General features: G+C 56.1%; 1 protein-coding gene across 1 annotated transcript; it reads left to right on the top strand.

Moving 5' to 3' along the window:
• Nucleotides 1–1,099: 1,099 nt before the first annotated feature.
• On the top strand, nucleotides 1,100–21,649 carry Sbk1 (SH3 domain binding kinase 1). Its single transcript, XM_055627435.1, has 4 exons — nucleotides 1,100–1,171; nucleotides 16,427–16,641; nucleotides 17,747–17,949; nucleotides 18,467–21,649. The coding sequence occupies exons 2-4, from the start codon at nucleotides 16,434–16,436 to the stop codon at nucleotides 19,283–19,285; spliced, it is 1,230 nt and encodes a 409-aa protein (XP_055483410.1). The 5' UTR covers nucleotides 1,100–1,171; nucleotides 16,427–16,433; the 3' UTR covers nucleotides 19,286–21,649.
• Nucleotides 21,650–22,112: the final 463 nt, after the last annotated feature.

Raw genomic sequence — 22,112 nt, 5'->3', positions numbered from 1 at the left:
ACCCGGGTGGCTTTGCACAGCTGCTGCCTCGGCCAGGAACCCCCTTTCTTCCGTTCTGCTTTATACACCTTCCATCCCAACCGTTTCTTAAATCCTCACCGCCTCCGTACAGCAGGGCTCGCAAGCTCGGCCTGAGGTCTCGTGGAAATCGGATGTATAGGTGGAAGGATGAATGGGCAGACAGGCGGGTGAACAGATGGACCGGTGGTTGAATGAGTGAGTGCAATCGGAATAGAAGGGCTCGGATTTATTTTCCTTCTTTGAAACGGATCCAGGCTCCGCCCCGCAAGCACAGACTGAAATAGTCTGGGACAGTCTGGCCCCTCGGGGACCAAGCAGCTGGACCAGGTGACCCTCTGCGACTCCCCCGAGCCCTCTCTAACCTCGTTCTGGACCCCTCGCGGGCTCTGACCTAGAAAAGAAGCTCGAAGCACGGCAGGCAGGGCCGGCGCTAGGACCCGGCGTGGCCGGAAAGCGGGCGGGGCGTGGAGCGGCTCCCGCGGTGGGGGGGCAGGACCAGGCTCGCGGCGCCCGGCGGGAGGGCGCGGCGGGAGTGCGCGTGCGCGGGGCGCGCGCCCGGCGCGGCGGACAAAGGCGCGCGAGGCGGAGGGCGGAGCGGCGGGCGGGCAGGTACGCGCCGGCGGGAGGCGGAGCCGCGAGGCCGCGATGGAGCGCAGCCCGGGCGGGCGCTGGTGCTGGAGCCCGAGCGCCGGGCGGAGCGGGAGCCGGAGCCGCAGCCTCAGCCCGCGCCAGGCCGGGGCAGGAGCCCGCAGGGTCGGGCTGCTCGCAGCGGCGGCGCCCGAGCCCCCCAGCGGCTGAGCGCTGACCTCCAGCCCCGCGGGCGGCGGCCGCTCCGACCCGGGCCCCGCCAAGATCTGCTCGCTGCAACCGCACACCTCAAGACACAGAGAGACCCTGCCTCGGGGCGCTAGCCCTTCCCGCTGCTCCGGCACACAGGGACCCCCAAACCCAGGACAGCGAGACCCTCTTGCCGACGGGAGGCAGCGGGCACCCCAAAGCCCCGGGACCCGGGCCACCGAGTCCCTTGCGACGCCCTCTGCGTCCCGGCTCATGGTGGTGGTGGTGCCCTGAGCCCCTCTCGGGCCGGGCTGACGAAGACCGACACGGCGCCCAGGCCCCCTGCCGCGGCGTCCCCGCGGCCCCAGCCCAGGTAAGTGGGACCCAGGTGAGGGGCGTCAGGTGAGTGGCACCGAGGTCCCCAGAGCCCTGCAGGTGGGGAAGGAAGTACGGAGTGCGCGCTCCCCCGCCTCAGCGTCGCCATGGAGCCGAAGCTGAAGGACGTCTCTTTGTGTCTCGCTTGGAGGAGCCGCCCCCTCCTCCTCTCCCTTCCCCCAACCTCACCCCCACCCTGAGATTTGGGCATAGCCCCGGACCCCTGGAGAGAGTAGTTGCGGTGCCCTGGAGAGGGGGAAGAGCGTGGAGAGTCTTCCTCCTAAAGCAAGCCTGGGGCGTTAGACCTTAGGTCCTTGAAGAATAAGAAGATACAGATAACCCTCCCCAAAAGGCCAGGCTGAGTTAAGAGAACCCCTCCCCAAGGAAGGAGAAAATTAGGGGCACCCACAGGTGAGAGGTGCCTGCATTCCACAGCTCTGGGTGACAGCTGGGGCTTTGGGTGTGTGCCTTTGTCTGAGAGGGCAGGGAAGGGGCGTGTTTGAGAGAATGAGTGGAAATCTCTTTATTTTCTCTCACTCCCATACCCCAGCTCGGGTCTCAGTGGGGCTCTTGAAGGAGGCCCTCTTTTTGATCCCTGCAGAACAGGGAGAGAGGTCAAGCCCTCTCAAAGTGAAAAGCGAGTTTTTGGGGAGGGGAGGTACCCTGAGTAAAGGAGCCATTTCAGGTCAGAGTACCTTTCTGTCCCTCTAGGTCCCAAGGACAGCAACCCTGAGTCCCTTCCCTTTGCCTGACCCTGGGAACAGCTAGGGCCAAGTCTGGGATTGGGACATTGTGTCCTCTACAAATGAAGGAGTGAGTCTGGGTTCTTGCTTAAGCTTTCCAAAGCATCTGCAAAAAAAGAGGCCCTCCACGAAGTCCTAAACACCAGGACCCAGGGGAAGCTGGAAGATCCTGCGGGTGTTGTTCCCGGAGAGAGGGCAGGAAGGTTTTCTTAGCCTTCCACCCACAGGCAGTGGTGCAAAGTCAGGTACTACTAGGCCAGTGGACAGGCTGGGGAAGGCAGGACCCTCGGCACGGAGACCTCTAGAAGTTCCTTTGTTCATTCATTTATTCATTCATTGAAACCTCTACCATGTCTGAAGTTCCAACCCTGGAGTCTGGGGCTTTCATTCTTCTTTTCCTGACGATCTGGCTTCAGATCCCTGGGCTGTTCTGTTTGTCCAGAAGGTGCTGTCAGGACCAGGCACCCAGCCCTTGTCCCCCATCCATGAGACACCTGATCCCCCATTTCGGACTTGAGCAGCTGATGCCTTCCCATCGACCACTGCCTGGACTCCACCCTGCTGCTGGCTTTGCCCCACGAGTGTGGATGTAGCCTGGGTCAGCACTCCTGCAAAGTCAAGGGCGGCCAAGGCAGTCACCCCCAGAAGAGGATGTGCGGAAGCCAGTTGCCCTGAAGACTGGGTGACCTTGATCAAGCCTGTGGCATTTCCCAGAAAGAATGACAGTAAACCATATACTCTCCAGCCAGCATGGTGGATACAGATTGAAGTCAGAATATCAGAAGCTTTTAGGTGTGTCCTAACCGTCTTGGAAGTTTATTTTGTGCTGTGGGTTGGAGCCCGGGGCTTTGTCACACAGCCCACAGGCAAGGAAGTCAAAGCAGAGGCTGGAGAGCAGAGGTTCAAATGACTATGAAAGTACCATTATGAGGCCAGAAGGGCATCGCTAGGGAAGGCTTTCTTTCTTGCTAACCTGCAGGGCTCCCCATAGAGTAGCCCTTATAAAGTAGTCTGGCGTCCCAGCTCTCTGTAGCTTGCCCTAATTTACGTCCCGGGCACCCCCACTACACCTGGCTCGTCTCCATGTCTCTAATCCTCTATCATATAAAATACCCCTGACCCAGAACCCCACTCTAGGGTACCTCGGCAGCTGTTTCTACCCCTACCTCCCTCTTCATTCTGGCTTGGATTGGGCACATAGCAGAGAGCCCAGTCTGGGATGTTGGTAGCTGGGCAGCTTAGAGAAGGTGGCATATGTCTCTGCACTGTGAGGCTGCGCATCCAAGCCCGGCTTCAGGAGCCTGGGGCTGCCTTGTTCTGGCCATGCCGGCAACTGTTGAACCTACAGCCCGATGTCCTCACATTGGGAAAATACAGCCTAGAGCCCTCATTTTGCTGATCAGTATATTTCACATGTCTGCATTTGTTATTGGTGCTCAAATATTTTTGGGAGATTTCACATGTAAATGCTGATTCGGGGATCCTGTTGAAAAACCAGGGGATGCAGCAACCTCAGGCCAAAGCCAGAGAATGGCCAGCTTGTTTGCGTAGGACACATGCTCCCAGCTGTCCCAAGAACTCCCTACCTGCTCTTTACTGATGGGAACGTACAGCCTTGCTGCTGACCTCCAGGTCTGCAGGGTGGAGTGGAAGCTGGGAACTGATTGCTCCGCAGTGGCTGTTCATAGGCGTGCGCTCCCTGCCACCCCCCCAAGGCGGGATTCAGATGGACAGAGTGACCATCAGGCGTTGTTAAGGTCAGTAGTGAGGAGAGCGGGGACTTCAGACTGGTCCCACAGAAGGCTCTCCAAGCTTCCTCTTCTCTGGCTTTCCAGGATTGAGTTCTGTGCTTTGAACAGGTGGCCCAGGTTGAACACTGGGCAGAGGGTGCTGCTCATGTCTGCCATGTGCAAGGCTTCCATCCCTAAAGCAAACAGAACAAAGTAACCTTGTCCTGCCCCAGCTTCTGACATTCCCTAAACATGACGTTGATAGCTGTTGCCAAATAACTGGGCCAAAGCCAGAGGCCAGCACCAGGTCCCAGCCACGGGCCTTGGCATTGGAAGGTTTGACCTCTTCCTGGAGCAAGGTCTGCTGTAGCCCGAGGTCAGAAGAGATGGCATGTGGAGAGCACCAGCTCCGGACTTACCCTGGGTTTGAGATGCACTTAGTGCTTTGGCCTTCAGTTTATTTATCTATAAAATAGGGATAATACTGTTAGAGTGGACTAAAGGCGGAAAGTAGCCCAGGCCAGGGGCTGCCTCATAGAATGAGGCCAAGGGGCACTGCAGGGTTAGGCTGGATTTCCTTTGGGAGCTGCTCTAGGGAATGAATGTTGGGCTGGAGGGGGGGCTCCAGTCACTGAGAGGTAGGAGTTGGCAGGGCTGAAGAGCCCAGAGTCAGAGAGCAAAGAGGACTCTTGGCATCTTCTTAGAGCCCTGCAGGAGGCAGGTCTGTGGGATTAGCTCTGGGTCCTTGGGAGAAAGGCCCCGTTTGTCCCGTTTCTCTCCAGGAGAAGGGCTCAGTGACAGGTAGCCTACTTCCTGGGGTACTTCTGCCCCAGGAAGTAGACCCTCCTGGTCTAGAGGGGTCAAAGTCCCCTTTACTGACCACCCCTTTCTTCCTTTTTGCCATACCCCTGCCACTCCTAGCTCTTCCTCTACCCGGGAAGCTATGGTATTAATGTCGGGCTTGGAAGGAGTCGGTGAAGGAGTTTTTACTGTCAGTCCGCAGTGCCAGGCTCTGGACAAATTTTCATTTTACCTCTAGACCAACACTGCGTTGAGCCCATGACAGGACTTGAGCCCCACTCTGTGTTCACCAAGTGTTTGTGTTGAACTGGCACCAGCTGCCTATCCAGTGACTAATCTGACCTTGACTAGTCAGTTCTCAGGGCCTGTGTTTGCTGACTGTAGAAGGGGTGTTCAGTGCTCCCAACAGTGTAGGTGGGGTGAGGGGTTCCTTGAGGAAGGTTTCAGCCCTGTCTTCTGCGTTCTATTCCCATGTGCAGATGAGCTGATCCCAGTCAGGGGACCTGCCGTGACTTCCCACAGCCCTAGTATCCTTCCCTGCAGCTTGAACAGTCACAAGAGGGTTCCAGAATATACCAGCTGCTTCCGGGTAGGACAATGGGCAGGGCAGGGCTCGGCTGGAAATCCTAGAACCACCTCTTCCACTTGTCAGACCTGAGCGGATGATCCCTGAAGACGGAACAAAACTCTACCCACTGGGCCCAGCTGTGTGGCCTTGGGCACGGACCTTAACTTCTGTGCCTCAGATCTCTCTTCTGTAAGAAAGAATCCTAGCACTCTTCTTGGGGGCCTGTTGGGAGGGCTGAGCGAATGCATGTCTGTAAAGTGCCATGGTAGCACCTGCAGTACCCCAAAGGTTTACCTTTAATATCAGTCCTCAAATGCCCTGAGCAGACAGGGACAGCAGCTCCACCTTTAGAGATGAAGTGGGTCCCTGGCCTGCCATGGTGACCCACAGTTTTGATCCCTGTATTCAGGAGACAGAGACAAGCAGATCTGTCTCTAAGTTTGAGGCTAGCCTGGTCTAATAGTGAACTCCAGGCCAGTCAAAACTACATAGTGAGACCCTGTCTGAAAAAAGGAAAAAAAAAAGTGGGGATGTGCGGTGAAGGGCTTCCCTGAGGCCTTCTCCACCGTGGGGTTCAGGATAGGATCTGGTCGCTTTTATCTCACACACAGCACGAGGCTTGGTGGTTCTGAAGTTCTCCGGGACTTCACTCGGAGACCAGCGTGTTCCAGGGCGCCGCAGCCCAGTTGCACCGCAGTCTCCTAAGGCAAGGCCTGGGCCAGGGCCACCTACTGTGCCTCGCCCCTCAGGGAACAAGTCTCAGCCTCTTTGAGAAGAGGGGAAGCCACTTCCTGTCGTGTCTTCCCGCTTCCTCCAGGACAGTGGTCACCCTTCCTCACCGTAGCCCAACCCCCACCTGCTCACCTCTTAGCCCTCAGCACCTGCATAGTCCTTCTTTGGGCCTCTGCCCTGTGTCCTCTGCTGTCCCAGCACAGTGTCCCCAGGCTCCGGTTCCTCGCTGAGGTCTGTACTGCCATACTTGGCAGCTTCCTTCTCCGTGCTCCCTGGCTGTTCCCCTGGGATGGCGCCTTGCCTGACGTGCGTCTGTTTCACCATCAGTGCCTTGGCTACGGCACTGCCCAGTGTAAGCTCTCAAGCCCAGGCTGCACAGCTCTCAGGTATTCTCAGATAACGGGGGTGGGGGGTCAGGGCCGAGCACACAGTGGGTGCACGACATGTCTTTATGAAATGGGTTAGGATCAGACAAATCGTCTCTAAGACATGACTACTTAATCTTTTCTTTGTGCCTCAGTTTCCTTGGCTGTAAGGACATACAAAGCTTCTCCCAAGGGTATTTGAGGTTTAAATGAGTCAGTGTGTCTAAAACAATTTTAAATGGCTTGTAAGGGGTGGCTCTTGTAGATGCTTGAACCTGAACCATCCTAGACCCGTTTCCTCTTTTTGGAGCCCAGGACATGTCAGACAAGTGCTCTGCCGCTGAGCCACATCTCTAGCTCTCACACCTGTTTACCTGGAAGAAACAGACTCAAGAAGACAAGCAGCTTGCACAGGACCCTATGGCTAGGAATGGTAGTGCACACCTGAGCCCTGCTATAGGTTGCTATGCTGGCTGCAGGCTTGCTTGTCCCTCTGTAGCTCAGAGGAGACCTGGGGCTGGGGAGCAGCTCAGTCCTCCAGAGAGCCTCACTCAGCTATCTCTCTAGCAGTCACCAATTATTCACTGGGACCAACCTAGCCAAGGCCACTGGGCCATCAACCAATGGTAGATGATCTCTGTGCCAAGCCCTGAGTGCTAGGCTGCCTGCATCTTTCAAGTGATAAGTTTAGGGGTCTTTAAGAATCACCAACTTAGATGGCCACCAAGGTTTTGTCTAGGGAGGGGGTGGGCTGCCAGGTAGAAGAGACAGAGGCAGGCTCTAAGTCAGGCCTGGAGACTCACAGCATCGTGATCTCTAGTTGGCCTTGGTGGCAAGGACAGTGAAGAACATTGTATCTCGTGACTTGACCCAGGAACACTTTTTAAGTCTCTAATTTCCAGATCTGACAGATGGGGAGGGTGAGCCCTGTGATCACAGACCTTTCTGGCTGTAGATGGTTCAGGAGTAAGATTTAACAGCAGAAAGATGGCCTCTGTGTGTGGAATAGAAGGGCAAATTTGCCCGCACAGTCAACGGGAGTACTAGACCTCGGGTCCCTCTATCTGGCCAGTTCTTACCAAGTGTCTGCCTCTCGCCAGGCAATTAAGAAATGCCTTAGCTCTCACTGTATGCAGCCCACTGTGTTCAATGGGCACTCTTAGCCCTGTCCCACTGATGAGCAAACTGAAGCACAACCTACCCAAGGTCACATTGCTAAGAAGGGACAATGTCAGGATTTGAACTCAGAAGGGGAGACATTGAATACCCCCTTCTGCTTTTTGGACCACAACACAGTACTTGAAAGGTTATACATGATTATCAAAGGACTGGGACAATCCAGGCATGGTGGCTGTTTGTCTGTGCACATAGCAATCAGGAAGAAGAAGATTTTGAGTTTAAGGTCAGCTTAGGCTATTTAACAGCAAGACCTTGACTCAAAAGATAAGACAAAGGAATCCCATGGTTTCCTTTAGTTCTGACCCACAAGCGTTGGATGCAGAAACAGGCATGTCCTACGATGACACTCCTGGCAGTGAGCACTCCATCCAAGTGCAGGCAGATTGTCCTGGGTAAGCCAGTGTGGAGGTGGGGAGGCCATTCAGGAGCAGAGACTAGGATGCCTGTCCTGGGACAGAGGGGACCTTGCTGAGTGTAGGCTGTAGGGCATGGCATCCCTTGGGATGCCATCCTGGTGCTGATGGACTGTTAGGGCAGGCTTCTCATTTGCTTGTCCTCTTCTTCTCATCCTCGAACAACACCTGCCACCTTGCCTCCTTCAGCTGTTCCTTCTGCTCCCTAGCCCATGCAGGGTTGTGCCTGATAGACTTTCATTCTTCCTTTCTTCCTCTCTCAGTCCCCATCTCCCTAAGAGACTCAGTTGCTCACTCAACAGATGTTTACCAAGCACCTGCCTTGTGCCAGGTACCACGCCAGCTCCCGGGGACTCCACAGTGAACAAGACCAGGCGATAAAAATCCCTGCCCTCCGGGTGCTTCAGTTTGAGTGGGAGAAAGCCATAGTTAATAGATGTCATCATAGTCAGTAAATTATGTAATGCATTCAGAGGTGCTACGTTGCACTGGGGAGAAATAGAGCAAGGTGCGGGGGAGGGAAGGGCGGGATGTGGCTCTGGGCCGGAAGATGTCACCCAAGTAGAACACTGAGGAAAGAGCCATGTGGACATAGAGCTGTCCAGGCAGAAGGAACAGTCCCAGGCTGTTAGTTGTCGGGATGTCCATCTGGGGCTCTGCAAAAATTCCAAACCCACCCACCCGCTTACAGGCCCGTTTCTAGAAGCTATGTACAGATCTACACTTGGATCCATTGAGTGGCGAATTACTTCTGCACAAGGCCACCTAACTTTTTATAGCAGTAGTGGAAACTGGACACATCTTGGGTGTGTACTGCGAGGTCTTTGGCAGTGGGCACTGGAGATCCAGCTCTGTAGTTTCCCCATGCTTGGCTGGCTGGCTGGCTCCTTACTCTGTTGTCCCCACTACTCTCTCCCTTCAGTAGCCCCTTAGTCTTCAGTGGGTGCTGTCCAGGCCTGTGGTGCTGAACACGGGTTGAAGGGAGACCCGGGGCCCAGAGCTGAAGCCTATGAGTGAAGAAGAGGATGTGGAGCCTAAGAAGTGAAGGATTCAGTCCTGGACCTGTGGTTGATAGGCTGTGTGACTGTGGGCAGGCTGCTCTGAGCCTCTGTGTCCTGCTCCGTAAAGGACTTGCCACAGAGATTAAATGGCAAAATAAATGGTAATTTCTACCACTTCGCTTTAGAGACAGCAAAGCAGTGGGTGAGCTCGGATCACAGGATGATAATGCCTGGAACTACTGCTTCCTGGATGGATGATTTTGCTGTAATGATGGGACCAAGCTGGGCCTGGTGGTATCTGCTTATCACTCCAGCTACATGGGAGTCTGAGGCAGGAGGGTCAAAAACTTGAGGACAGCCTGGACTACATAGCAAGGCTCTTGTTTTAAAATAAAAAGGGCTGGGAGTAAAGGACTTGCCTGGGCTCTATCCCTAGCATCAAACACAGAAAAAAAGACAACACCAGTGCCTCCACTTCCTCATTTGTAAATTGGAGTCAGTAACAGTCCCCACCCTATGAGACAATGTAAGGGTTCGATGGGTCCGTAGGTACCAGCTCATGATCGTCAATTTCTGCTGGTACCTCTAGCCTGTTTATCCCCAGCAACCAGTGCTCCTTGCAGCTGCTCCCCTCATGCCACCCAGGCTTGAGACTGTTAGAGGGTGACAGCACTTGACTCCCAAAGACTTCCTGGCTCCTGGCCCAGCCTGCCACCGACCTGTGCCTCTGGCCATCAGTCTGTCCATCTACAGAATGGGACCAACAGTCCTTCATGTGGTGCTGGAAAGATAACTGTGTGCCTGCAGGGTCACATTCAGGAAAGCCAAGATATAAAAAGTTACAACTTTGCAAACACGTAAGGAATTATTCACCGGCATTTGTCACCCCCTGGCTCAGTGCTGGGAATAGCAAGATGATTAAGGCAGGGGCTGGCTTTCAAGGAGCTTGTGGCTTTCTCGATATGTTTTAGGTACACTTGTCTGGAAGTCTAGCTTGAGAGTTATATAAATCCAATCAGCTGGCTTAATAACGCCAGAACAGAAATCCATTGATTCATGAAATAAATGTTCAGCAGAATAACTAGCCCTAGGCAGGCCTCGTCAGCATATCTTTGCTGCTTCCCTGTCAGGCAGGTTTCCCCCTTGATGTGGCCAGACAGCCCCTAACAGCTGTAGCTCTGTGTCCTTACCTCAGCCTCACACCCAGAGTGCAGGATGCTGTTTCTCCACAGCTCCAGCAGAAGTCCCAGGGCCTGCCCACAGTGGGCCACCTTTGGGCACATGTCCATCTTGAGGCAGATGGAATAATGGACCCATGGGCCAGGGAGGCCGGGGTTATGCCTGTCCATAATCGCAGTGCAGAGGACACCCTTGTGAAATACATGGGCAGAGGGCAGGGCTGCCACCCAAAGAATGGGAAACTGAGGTTGAGCATCAAGGAGCTGCGGGAGCACAATAAGGCCAAATGTGGCACGCACCTGAAATCCTAGCGCTTGGGAGGTGGAGGCAGGAGGATGGTGAATTCAGGGCCACCCCGCTAAGCTCCTCTCTCAGAAAAACAGTCAAATGACTAAAACTCCCTTGCAGCTGTGGTAGCAAGGCAAGAGTTGAGTCAGGTCTGACTTTCAGTCTGGCTGGGGTGGGTGCCGGGCAAAGTGCAATGACACACGTACGAAAATGCCACAGGCCCGTTACCTTGAAAGAAATGCCAAGAGAAAAGCAGTTCATCCCGCTTTAAGGAAGGTCTGAGGGAGGGAGCGTGACGAGCACTGAGGTGTGGCCAGCTGCCTCCCTCCCAAAAGCCAGGAGGATGCACTGCAGCTTCCCTTGCTTTTCCCTGACAGAAGAGGGTAAGGTCACTGGGCTGCCCTCCACTCAGTTCCCATGGTCACCACACAGCTGTGTTTGTCACGGGGACGCTGAGTAGCCACATCCAGGCACGTGGGGTGGCCCCCTCGGAGTATCGGACAGTTGGGGATTCTTGTGGGCCAGGTTTTTGTTAAGACACCCTTGGAGTTTGCCCTTGCAAACACAGTGTAGGTTCAGGGCCTAATGGAGGGAACCTGAACCACTGAATCTTGGCACTCTAGTGTAAGGGTTGGAAAGGCTCAGCTGGAGCCAGGCATTGTGGCCCCCTCCTGTAGTTCCAGCTCTTAGAAGTCAGAGGCGAGAGGATCACAGGTTCTAGGCCATCCTGGTCTACATAGTAAGTTCCAGGTCAGTTAGGCCAAGAAAACATCCCCATGGGTAGGCTCTAGCCTCTGCTGCACCCCCCAGGATGGAGGATGTGCTCTTCTGTTCTGTGTGTGCCTTGAGGAGTCCCACGGGACAAGAGCCCCAGATCTGACTCCACCTCTGCCACACACCAGCTTTGAGTCCATGTGTGCCCCAGTAGCTATCTTGGTTTGCTTGGTGCTCCTGCCACTGAGGGCCTAACTGGGTGGTTTATAATGAGCGGAGATGTATTTCTCAGTTCTAGAGGCTAGGACACGAAGGTCAAGGGCATCCCATGGAATAAGCTGGAAGGGAAGCAGGGAAAAACCAGGGTGAGCCCTTGACAGGAACCCGGCCTGTAGTCTCCCAGGCCTGTCCTTTTTAAGATCATACTCATCCGTGATGGCGTGTGTGTGGTACATGTGCACATGGTACATGTTTATGTGCGGGTGTACGTGAGACTGATTTTACGGAGCTTACAGAGATCCACCTACCTCTGCCTCCCAAGCGCTGGGATTAGAGTGTGCGCCCTGATGTCTGGCCAGGTCTTGCTTCTCAATACTGTTAAAATGGCAGTTCGAACTGAGTGTGCTGGCAAGGGCCTCTAATTCCAACACCCAGAAAGCTAAGGCAGGAGGAACAAGAATGTAAGGCCAGGGTAGGCTATGCAGGGCACGCAGAAAAGCAGTGAGGTTCCACTGTGGCTTGGAGGGGCTTTTTCTATAAAGTGCGGGTAGAGCCGTCACATCGCTTGCTGTTATGGCTGCTTGACTGAAATCTAGCCCACAGGGCATAGAGCACCCAGTGTGGAGTAAATAAACACTGTGCCACCACTCTCCCACCAGACAGGATGGGGCAGGCCCTCTTCTCTTCACACACTCCTGTGATTGCATTTTTTTGTCCTTGGTCTCTGTCATCATTCTGGGGAGTCTGGCTGTGTTCCAGGCAGGTGCAAAACAGTACTGGCTGCACAGCTCTTAATGAGAATAGCAGTAGCTGTTGTGACAAGCCGTGCCTCAGGGGTGGAACACGGCAGACACACACAAAACAGTGCAGGGTGGGTAACCATCACCCCTTCCTGGGGGACCTCAGCTGCATCTCCATTGTGGCTCCGCCACCTTTGAGGGCTTGGGAGTCCTTCGCTCAAGCCAGCGTCCAGAGGCTTCTGCAACCGGGAGAAGTTCTGAGCCGGCATGTCACTTGTGTTCTCATCCCGGTGGGGGAAGCCAGCCGCATGGCCACATAAAGGAAGCCGACGAGTGTGACTTTGTACTGTAGAAGAGGAGACTGTTTGCTAGCAGTCTGTGGCCGGCTGCCATAGCCACAGACAAGTCATCACACTCTTGAGCCTCTGTGATTATCTGTAGGACAGAAAACATCACTCAGTAGTGACAGTGGCTGCCCCGTCCTGTACCTTTACCAGAATCATTAGCGTGTTTACAGGTGTCTAGGTCACAGCACAGGTAAGCTGCTTCTGTAAAGCACAGGCAGCCCCTTGCGCTCTCGTCAGCGTTCTTGTGAGGACTTCGCAAGGAAAATGTTGCCAAGCTGGTGCCACTGTATGTGTGTGCATACTTGTATGTCGTCTGTGCGTATATGCTTATGGCTTGTGTGCATTTGTCTTTGCTGATGGTGAGAAGTGAGAGTTCCAAAGCACTGTGAGCCGGGCGCTGTGGCAGGGAGGCACCCAACCCAGGCTGCCTGCCAACAGGAAGTGGTAGGCGGTTCAGTCTTGCTTCTTGCTTGGGAAACCCTCCCCCACTATGGTGCCCCTCCGGCATGTGGCAGAGCCAGGGCTGCGATGCCTGCACACCAGGACGTCCATCTCCTGGAGTCTACACCTATCAGACAGTCAAGACAACAGCCCAGCACCCTGGTGCGGGTGGGGGGAAGCTCTGGACCACTACACACATGGCCCTAGAGCAGTGGGGACACGCCCTGGAAGTGCTCCGCCCAAAGGGTCTCTTGAGGCAGCAGTCACCCAGAGTGTGGGTGGATGCCCTGCCGAGCACCAGCCGGGAGGAAACAGAGGTCAGCGGAGACCTCCGTTTCCTGGTGCTGAGAGTTCACAGGCACAGCCTATAGCTGAGTGCATTCAAAAGGGTGTGTTCGGTGCCTGGAGGGCGGTGCTTCCGGCCCCTCAGGAGCTAGACACACCGTGCTAAACTCAGTCTCAAGCTGTCGTGTACACCAGGAGCCACGGATCCACGACTGGGGCGGGAGGGGGGCAAATGGGTGGTGCCACCACACAGCCACCGAGAGTTGTGAGGATGACAGGAGTATCCTTGGCTGAGCCTTCCCCAGCTACTTCAGAAGCTGGTGTGTTGTCCCCGGCACTTGCCTTGGGAAAGAACTGACTTAAAGGGTGAAGTGCAGATCCACCTCCAGCGCTCGCTGTGTTTCTGTGGGCAAGCCACTCGCTCTCTGTGCTTCATTTAACCGCCTAATAACAGCATTTCATTGTAGAGTTAAGAAGATGAGCTGTGTCCCTGTGACAGGTTGGCTGCAGTAGGTACGGTTTAATTAGTGTTTTTGTTTTCTTTAATGTGTGGCTGTGTAAACTGAGGCCCAGGACTGGCTATACGTCGCCCAGCTGAAAGGGCTCACAGTAGGATCAAGGCTCATGCCATCTCTGTAGCACCCCGCTGTGCCGATGTCTAAGTCATGTTTGGTAACTGGGTCAGAGGCGGTATGTACCTGAGGCATGACAGAGCGGCAGCAAGGACAGGCATGTGGATTCAGTCACTGCCTCCTGCTGACACTTACTGGAGAACATGGCTGCAGGAAGGAAGGGTGGGCAGCCCTAAAACTTACCCGGAAGATTTAGGGATCAGTGCAGGAGAGGATGGAATCTGCCCTGGCCTGTGCCTTTAGGAGCTCTTGGCTTGTTGACAGGTAGGCACAGCTGAGACATCTTCTTTAACATGTTCAGCAGGGGACGCACAGATGTAAGCTCTTCCAGTGTCAGTGACCTGCACCTATTGGGGAGAGGGACCCAGGGACAGTGGCGCTTGGGAGATCGGGCAGGGGAACAAGAAGTAGAGAGTTGAGGTCCCTTAGGAACACTGGCCTGTCTAGCAGCTACTAAAGTTTGCAGAGGCAGTGTGGGTCAGAGTGTTAGCCTGAGTGCCCGGAGGCACTTTTGAGCCCCAATGGGCAGGCGCCCTTGGACTTATGTATGGAAGGAATAAAGCCTCTTTCAGCTGCCAGTCAAAGCCCGAGAGGACATGGAAACCATGTGAGGTGACCAAGCAGGGCTCGTGCTCTCAGCGGGAGAGGTGACATGCCTGTGCTGTCCGCCTCTGTCTCCAGGAATGTACACATATCACATGGTCAGGACACCAGCCCAGCCTCTCCCTGGTGGCTGGGAAAGGCTCCACATTAAGAGGGCTGTGTGCTCCTCAGAGACCCTCAGGGAAAACCCCACACTGTCCTTAAACAGTTCGGGGCAGTGGCCTGAGGGCACCCTCAAAATTGGCATCTGCTTTTGAGATTAAGCCAGCCATGGGTTACCAGCTTGTCTTATTTCCCAGGGAGTTGATGGGCATTTGATAGAGCTTGTGGTCCCAGAATCCCTGAAGCTGAGAGAATCTCTCCTCCCCCCCCCCCCCCCCCCCCCCCCCGTTCTCCAGTATCGCCCGATCGTGGCTGCGGCAGAACCCTAGCCTGGGACTGGGAGGGATCGTATGAACACTGGCAACAGAGCCCAGTAAGGGGAGGCAGGGCTGGTTCTTCCTCGTCCTCTGGGGGGTTCGTGAAAGCATCGCCATGCTAGATTAGACTCCCAGGGTGGTGCTGTGGCATCTGGAGTCAAAATAGGACTCAGAAAAGGCTGAAGCTGGGGGGGGTGGGACAGTTCTGAGAAGAGGGTCAATGAACAGAGCTGGCTCGTGAATGGAGGGAGCAGGAGCCTGGGGAAGTAGAAGAGATGGGAGCCAGCGCAGGGAGGGGCCCCTTGCATCCCAGCCATTGCTGAAGATGGCACAGATGGAACTCCGCCTATGGCTGGTGGGAGGCCAGGAAGTTCCCTCCTGATGTTCCTCCTCTCTGTGTGAAGTGGGAGGCTGGGTCGTGCTGCCTAAGAGGAAGGGAAGGGCAAGGGAAAGGGCCTGACCTGGAAGGAGTGCTGGCCAGGGCTTATGGAGGTGGGAGCCCCTAGCACCCCCAGATTTCAGCTGGGGACTGCAGTTCTTGTCCAAAAGGAGTGAGTGCACAAATAAGCATGGGCTTATGGGCAAACCCAGCCCGAGTGGCTGGGAAGTCATGCTTCATGTCAGATGGAGCTCGTGTCCTTCAGGGAGCAGAGGACTTGGGGTAACTGTGATGTAGGCAGGGTCTTTGGGATGGGAGGCGGCTGATGGGAGGCCTGAGCGCTGACCTCCAGCTGATGAGACTTGTGCGCAGGCACACACCTGCCCAGTGCACCTGGGAGAGGCTCTCCTCCCAGCACACACACAGCAAAGGAGAGAACGTTCTGGATGGCCGCCTAAAAGATAAGGATGGAGATATAGCAGGCTCAGAGTGGGACAAAAATTCTTGGGGTGACAGATAGGCTCATTATGTTGATTGCAATGACGGATTCGTGAATATTCATGCGTTAAACTCATCAAATCGTGTTTTAAATATGTACTTTATCATAGACCAAGCAAACCCCAGTGAAACCACAGAAAAAATGAAGCAAAGTATGAGATGGAAAACAGAAATGAGGGGTCCAAGTTGGGCATTGGTTTCACTGTCACAGTCTCTGGCCTTGGGCTTCACCCGAGGTGGTGCTCCACTCTCCTAACCATCCCTGAGTAGCAGAGGATGATGGTCTCTGTGGAAACCTTATAGGAGCATGGGGGCCATAGCCATGAAGACCATCCCAGCTGTGGGCATGGACTGTGGGGAATGGGCAGGACTTCCCTGGGACAGGCCTCAGAGCCAGATAACCGGCCCATGCTCTTGAGCCCGCTCTGCCTCTGGCTGTAAAATGCCATTTGTTTGTTCACTGTGTTTACGGTCCGTCTTTCTGATGCACAAACCTCAAGGGCCAGGGTTGTCATGCATTTGTACGGTGCTGGGTCCCCCAGGGCTCTGATGTACACCTGGCAAACAGCAGCTGCTTCATCATTATTCGTGAATAAGGCTAGGGCCGTAGCTCGGTGGCAGAGCGCATGCTTAGCATGTGCAAAACTCTAGGCTTGACCCTCCCCCCTTCCCCGGCACCACCCACAGCAGAAACCCAGAACTTGTGAATGGGAGCATATGTGTGGCTGCTGCTTTGTGACATAAACCTGTGTGTTTGCTGGGCACTGTGTGGGTTAGAGTGTGAGACAAATGGCTCTGTGATACACAGTGCTAACGAGGGACAGTGACTGTCTCCTGAAACTTCGGGGATGGTGACGAGATGAATGCCGCCTAGCATCCCCTGTGGCCCAGCCGGGGATTCCTAGGTGCTGGGGAGGTAGGAGGTAGATGGACGGAGCAGGGGGCTGGCTTGTCACTCATGCCCCACCCCACAACAGGGAGAAGATGAGCGTGGGCTGTCCCGAGCCCGAAGCGCCCCACTCCCTGCCTTGCTGTGGGCCGGGGGCCGGCGTGCCCCTCCTCACAGAGGACATGCAAGCACTGACCCTGCGCACACTGGCCGCCAGCGATGTGACCAAGCACTATGAGCTTGTCCGGGAGCTGGGCAAAGGGACCTATGGGAAGGTTGACCTGGTGGCTTACAAGGGCACAGGTGAGTGTTGGTAGGGTGGCAGGGTATTAAGGTTGGGGTGGGGACATGCCTGGACAGAGGGGTCAGCAAGGGGCCAGAGCAGGGTGAGTTGGCAAAGTACGCAAACTGAGGGTAGGCTACTTTGGGGCCACCTGGGTGCCTTTGAGGCAGATGAGCCCTTGGGACAGGGCACTGCTGGAAGCAGTGCTTGGAGAACATTGGTGACTCCTGATGCTGAAGAGCTGGACAGAGGTGAGGACAGGTCCTTGGACACAGGACACCTCAGAGGGTGTAGGGAGATGGCCCGCTAGGGTTGGCTTGCACGCATTTCTCCAGGAAGGACACAAACCCTGGCGTTCAGCCCGGCAGCGAAGGTAACAGCCACAGCGGGTTTGAACTAGGATGACACCCTGTACTTGCCAGGGATGGAGGAGCCCCTGGGATAGCTAAGGCAGCAGGAAGAACACTTACACGGGGTCGCCTTCTTGCTTTCTGTGTGACCCCGGGTCCTGCAGCCCATTTCCTCTGTTTAGGAAGGAAGGGAGGCAATGCTGACCTTAGTGGGTCACTGGCTAGCCTGGGGTGTGACTGTGACGTGCTGAAGTAGGGCCCATCATGTGTTGCCTTCTGTTGCTATTGCATAGCTGTGCCCGGTAGAGCACACATGCCTGCCCAGTTTGGGGGAGCAGCGTCCTACAAGGGCGTCTCTTAGTCACCCGTTGGCAGGCATTTGCTGAGCCCCTGTTGGGCGGTGAATTCTGGAGATACTGGTAGAAGGCAGGTTCCTGTGTCAGGGAGCCATGTTCTAGCTGGGGAGACAGATGTGACAGATGACAGTAGACAGTATGTCAGGAAAATAGCTCAGGCCAGGAGGCAGTAAGCTTTGCTGACTATTTTTCTCATCCAGGGCTGCAAGGCAGAAGACCCAGGTCAGCCCCCCCTCTGCTGGGTGGATTTAGACAAGTCTCCTTTCCTGGGTCAGTTTTCCATCTGTGCCGTGAGAGCATCCTACTGACCGGCCGCCCGCCTTATGCCTTATCTCAGGGCCAGGTTGCACAGCCGGATGTGGGGGGTTGTATCTGTGAGGGAGAGGGTCTCACTGTCGTCGTTTCTGTGGCCCTGCCAGGCACCAAAATGGCCCTGAAATTTGTGAACAAGAGTAAGACAAAGCTGAAGAACTTCCTTCGGGAGGTAAGCATCACCAACAGCCTGTCATCCAGCCCCTTCATCATCAAGATCTTCGACGTGGTCTTCGAGACTGAGGAATGCTATGTCTTTGCCCAGGAGTACGCTCCTGCTGGGGACCTGTTTGACATCATCCCTCCTCAGGTACCTCACATGGTAGCAAAGAGGGGAGATGGGCTTTGGGCGTGCTGGAGTAGGGCATCCTGGAAGGAGGTGGACCGTTTGATCAGTCAGTGAGCTGGGTGTGGTGGTGCCTACCTGTAGCCGCAGCAGTGGGGAGGTGAGACAGAAGATCACTACACCCAGCTTGAACTGGGTAGTGGGACCCTTCAAAAACAGAAACAAAAACTGGGGGTGTGGTTTAGCGGTAGAGTATTTGTCTAGCATACACACAAGCCTGGTGGTCTCATTACTACAGATAATAAACAAGGCAGAGGAGGTGACCCAGGAGGATTCTGGTCCTTGGCTGGGGTCTTTCCACTTGGGTAAGGGTCAGGGTCAGGGTCAAAAGCCACCTAGCAAAGGAGCAGGCGGGTTATCTCGCCAGGCTGGGAGGAGAAGCAGCAGGCGCTAGGATCAAGGCAGGTTCAGAGGACAGGACGGCAGGAGAGTGGCGGCCTCCGGGAAGGCGGGCGCGCCCAGCTCTGCCCTCTCCCCGCAGGTCGGGCTCCCGGAGGACACGGTGAAGCGCTGCGTGCAGCAGCTGGGGCTGGCGCTGGACTTCATGCACAGCCGGCAGCTGGTGCACCGGGACATCAAGCCCGAGAACGTGCTGCTGTTCGACCGCGAGTGCCGCCGGGTCAAGCTGGCGGACTTCGGCATGACGCGGCGCGTGGGCTGCCGGGTGAAGCGCGTGAGCGGCACCATCCCCTACACCGCCCCGGAGGTGTGCCAGGCGGGCCGCGCCGACGGCTTCGCGGTGGACACGGGCGTGGACGTGTGGGCGTTCGGCGTGCTCATCTTCTGCGTGCTCACGGGCAACTTCCCGTGGGAGGCCGCGTCGGGCGCCGACGCCTTCTTCGAGGAGTTCGTGCGCTGGCAGCGGGGCCGCCTGCCCGGGCTGCCGTCGCAGTGGCGCCGCTTCACCGAGCCCGCGCTGCGCATGTTCCAGCGGCTGCTGGCCCTGGAGCCCGAGCGGCGCGGGCCCGCCAAGGAGGTCTTCCGCTTCCTCAAGCACGAGCTCACCTCCGAGCTGCGCAGGCGGCCGTCGCACCGTGCGCGCAAGCCGCCCGGGGACCGCCTGCCCGGGCCCCTGCGCCTCGAAGCCCCCGCACCGCTCAAGCGCACTGTGCTCACCGACAGCGGCAGCGGCCCGCGACCCTCGCCGCCCAGTGCAGGGCCCGCGGTGCCCGTGCCCGTGCCGGTGCCAGTGCCCGAGGCCGGCCTGGCTTCCCCCACGCCCCCGGGCAGGACCGACGGCCGCGCGGACAAGAGCAAAGGGCAAGTGGTGCTGGCCACGGCCATCGAGATCTGCGTGTGAGCCGCCGGGAGCGGCGCAGCCGCTGCGGGGGAAGCCGCGCCCACTCCAGCCCCTCCTGGGGACGAGGAGCACAAGGTGGCGGTGGCGGGAGGGAGTAGCTTAGACTAGGAGGCCCAGACACCCGTGTCGGTGACGGGCCGGTGACTTAGGTAGCATATGGCCGGCCTCAGCCCAGAGGAGATGAGGCCCCAGACAGAGGCTGGGAGCCGGTGGGCTAGACTCGGAGCTCTGGAACCTGGACGCTCCCGGCGCTTCACACCCCTTCGCAGATCACCCTACAATCTCCATCCGAACCTGGCACAGAAAGGGGGCTTTGGTGTTGGGCAGATGCGGGCCTGAGACCCTTAGAACAGGCCTTGGGTGGCTAACAGTGATGTCCAGGAGGTAAGAGGGAGAGGCCAAGCCCCCTAAACGTAGCAGAAGTTTCATGCAGGAATAGACCCAGATAGCTAATGACAGCCCCGCCACCTCCTGCTGATGGGGACTTTGAACCCAGGAGGGAGAGCTATAGCGCAGCCACGAGCCTGTTGGGGACAGTCCAGTAGGCGCCCTCCTGGGAGTAGGGCAGCAGATGGCAGGGGAACAGGAGGCCCCGAACTCCTGTGTCCCTAGGGCAAGGGAGTCCGAGCACGGCCCAGCTGCTCCTTCACAAGCAGGGAAACGGTTTTGCCGCTTTTTCCTGGGTTTCTGTTGGAGTCATGTGTGTAAGCCTCGGTCCTAGGCCAGTACCCTTGCAAGAGAGGAGCATATCCATGGATGGGACAGGTCACTAATGTGAGAGGAGCAAGTGCGAAGTGTGTCAGGTGACTTGAGTGTCCAGACGCCTCACCAGGCAGCTGCCAAGAGCCAGGCCTGTGTTTCACCACACTCCTCAGGGAATCCCAGGAGACACCTGCTGTTGGCTCATGTTCTTAGGCAGCGAGACAGGAATTCACCCTGCCCCAGCTCTCCTTTGGGACCCCTACCCAATGTGGAGGCTTGAGGAGGCCCCACAATAACCTCAACACAGGGAGGCTGCGCCTTCTGCCTGGTACTATCCAACTGGCCGGCCTGCATTGCCTCTCCCAGGGTCCCTCCAGAAGTTCTGGGTCATTCAAGGAGGTTCCATCTTGGCGCTGGCTGGCTGGCTTCAAGGGGCACCAACCACCTCTCAGCCTGGAATTCCTCACCCCCACCTCTCTACACGACCACCTTCACTCCCACCACAAAGGGCTATAGGTCCCCTGCCCTGTCCGAGTCCGGTTTACAAACTGTGGTTGCTCCAGGGCCTGGTCCCATGCTCCTGGGGTGCCACCACTTCCCTAGTGGACACAGGGCCCACACATGCCAGGTAAGTAGCAAACCCCTCCTCCTGCCAAGAGCTGAATCTCAGAAGGCCCCCATCACTGCCCTGGCCCGCCTGGGCCCATTAGGCCCTCCTTCCCAGCTGAGACTTCTCCTCTTGCCTTAGGCCTCTCCGCCCTGACCTGCAATAACAAGGAAGCGAGATTCCACAGCCGGCATCCCGCGTCCCATGTGCGCCCTCTCTGTTGAGATCCTGTGTGGGAGGCCTCGCCCTTGTAGTACCTAGGATGGTAGTCCTCAGAAGACTGTAGGTCTGTAGCCCAGCCCCACTGCGTAGAGGCGGCAGCCAGCCTGACCCTGAACAGGACTCACACTGGGTCAGCTCCGCTCTTGCTCACTGGTACTGTCTCTGTCCGTCGGGCTGGGATCCTTTGCCCCTTAGGAGAGGTGTTGGTTACAGATGTTTACCTCAGTTTGTCACTGTTGAAGAAACAAAAAACAAAAGATAATAATAGCAAAAAAAATTAATAACATCGTAGACATGGAGACTTAGACAAAAAAAAAAAAAATCACAGAAGAAACCTCCCCCTTTGCAATTTTTCTGTGAAGGTACAGTTTGTTCATGTACGCACACACACGTGCATATCTCCGTCTCCCCCCAGGGCAGGCCAGATCATCTACTGACACCTGTCCCAGTCTGTGTGTCCCTCACACTGCCCCTGTCCTTTGGTGCTTCCCAGGGGCCCCTTTGAGCTGGCTTGTGGGTGTAGGGGAGCTCCCTGGATGGGAAGTGGCGCCTCGGGTTAGCTAGAGGTCCCCCACTAGGTCCTGTGAGCAGCGAGGCTACTACGGCTTGTGACACGCCCTGAGCCCACAGGGCGGTCCTGGTGACTGGCATCAGTGTCCAAATCTGGGACAGGGCCTGGGTTGTTCTCAAACCGTAGAGACTCACACTTCTGTCTTGCCTCCCCTACCCCATGTGTTTGTAAATACTCTGGCATCCTTTGGCCCTGAGGAGGTTTTTAAATGTGTTATTTACTTCTCTAACTATGACAATTGCTATAAAATAAAAATTTAGGAAAAAAAAAATGTTTGTCTCAGCTGCAGGGGTTAGGTGGGGTTTGCCTGGCACGTGGGTCTTCCTTGCACGGCATGCTTTGAGGTAGCATCCTCTGTGTCCAGGTCTCTTGTGACCTATTAGGCCTCAAGTGGACCCACGCCAGGGCTGGCGGGGGGGGGGGGGTGCTTCCTGAACCTTCTGAGAGAAGAGGCAGAGAGAATTGTCCTTGGAATTCAGCTTCAGCTTAGACTCAGCCAGCCTGGACCAAAACCAGAAAAGCTCCTGGTCACTTCTCTCGGCAGTATTTAGTGAGCACTTTTGGTGTACACGTCAGTGACACAGCCGAGTTACATTGCGGGGCCCAGTGCTTAGCAGTGGCTGTCTAATGATGGAAGTGTGCCACGCGGAAGACCAAGGCTTGGGAAGGCACATGGCCGAGCACAGCAGGTTGGGATGCTCCGGAAAGACAAGGCAGAGAGTTAA

The sequence above is a fragment of the Psammomys obesus genome, unplaced genomic scaffold (assembly GCF_907164565.1).
Source record: "Psammomys obesus unplaced genomic scaffold, mPsaObe1.curated_primary_1811, whole genome shotgun sequence".
Lineage (NCBI taxonomy): Eukaryota > Metazoa > Chordata > Mammalia > Rodentia > Muridae > Psammomys > Psammomys obesus.
The sequence above is the reverse complement of the archived record's forward strand: the minus strand, read 5'-3'. Positions and strand labels throughout refer to the sequence as shown.

Bases quoted from the DNA above. Each gene is read 5' to 3' on its own strand.
- Sbk1 (XM_055627435.1), top strand. From the start codon at position 16,434: ATGAGCGTGGGCTGTCCCGAGCCCGAAGCGCCCCACTCCCTGCCTTGC. The intron at 16,642-17,746 runs GTGAGTGTTGGT...TGGCCCTGCCAG, and splicing joins GGTGGCTTACAAGGGCACAG to GCACCAAAATGGCCCTGAAA. The intron at 17,950-18,466 runs GTACCTCACATG...CTCTCCCCGCAG, and splicing joins TTGACATCATCCCTCCTCAG to GTCGGGCTCCCGGAGGACAC.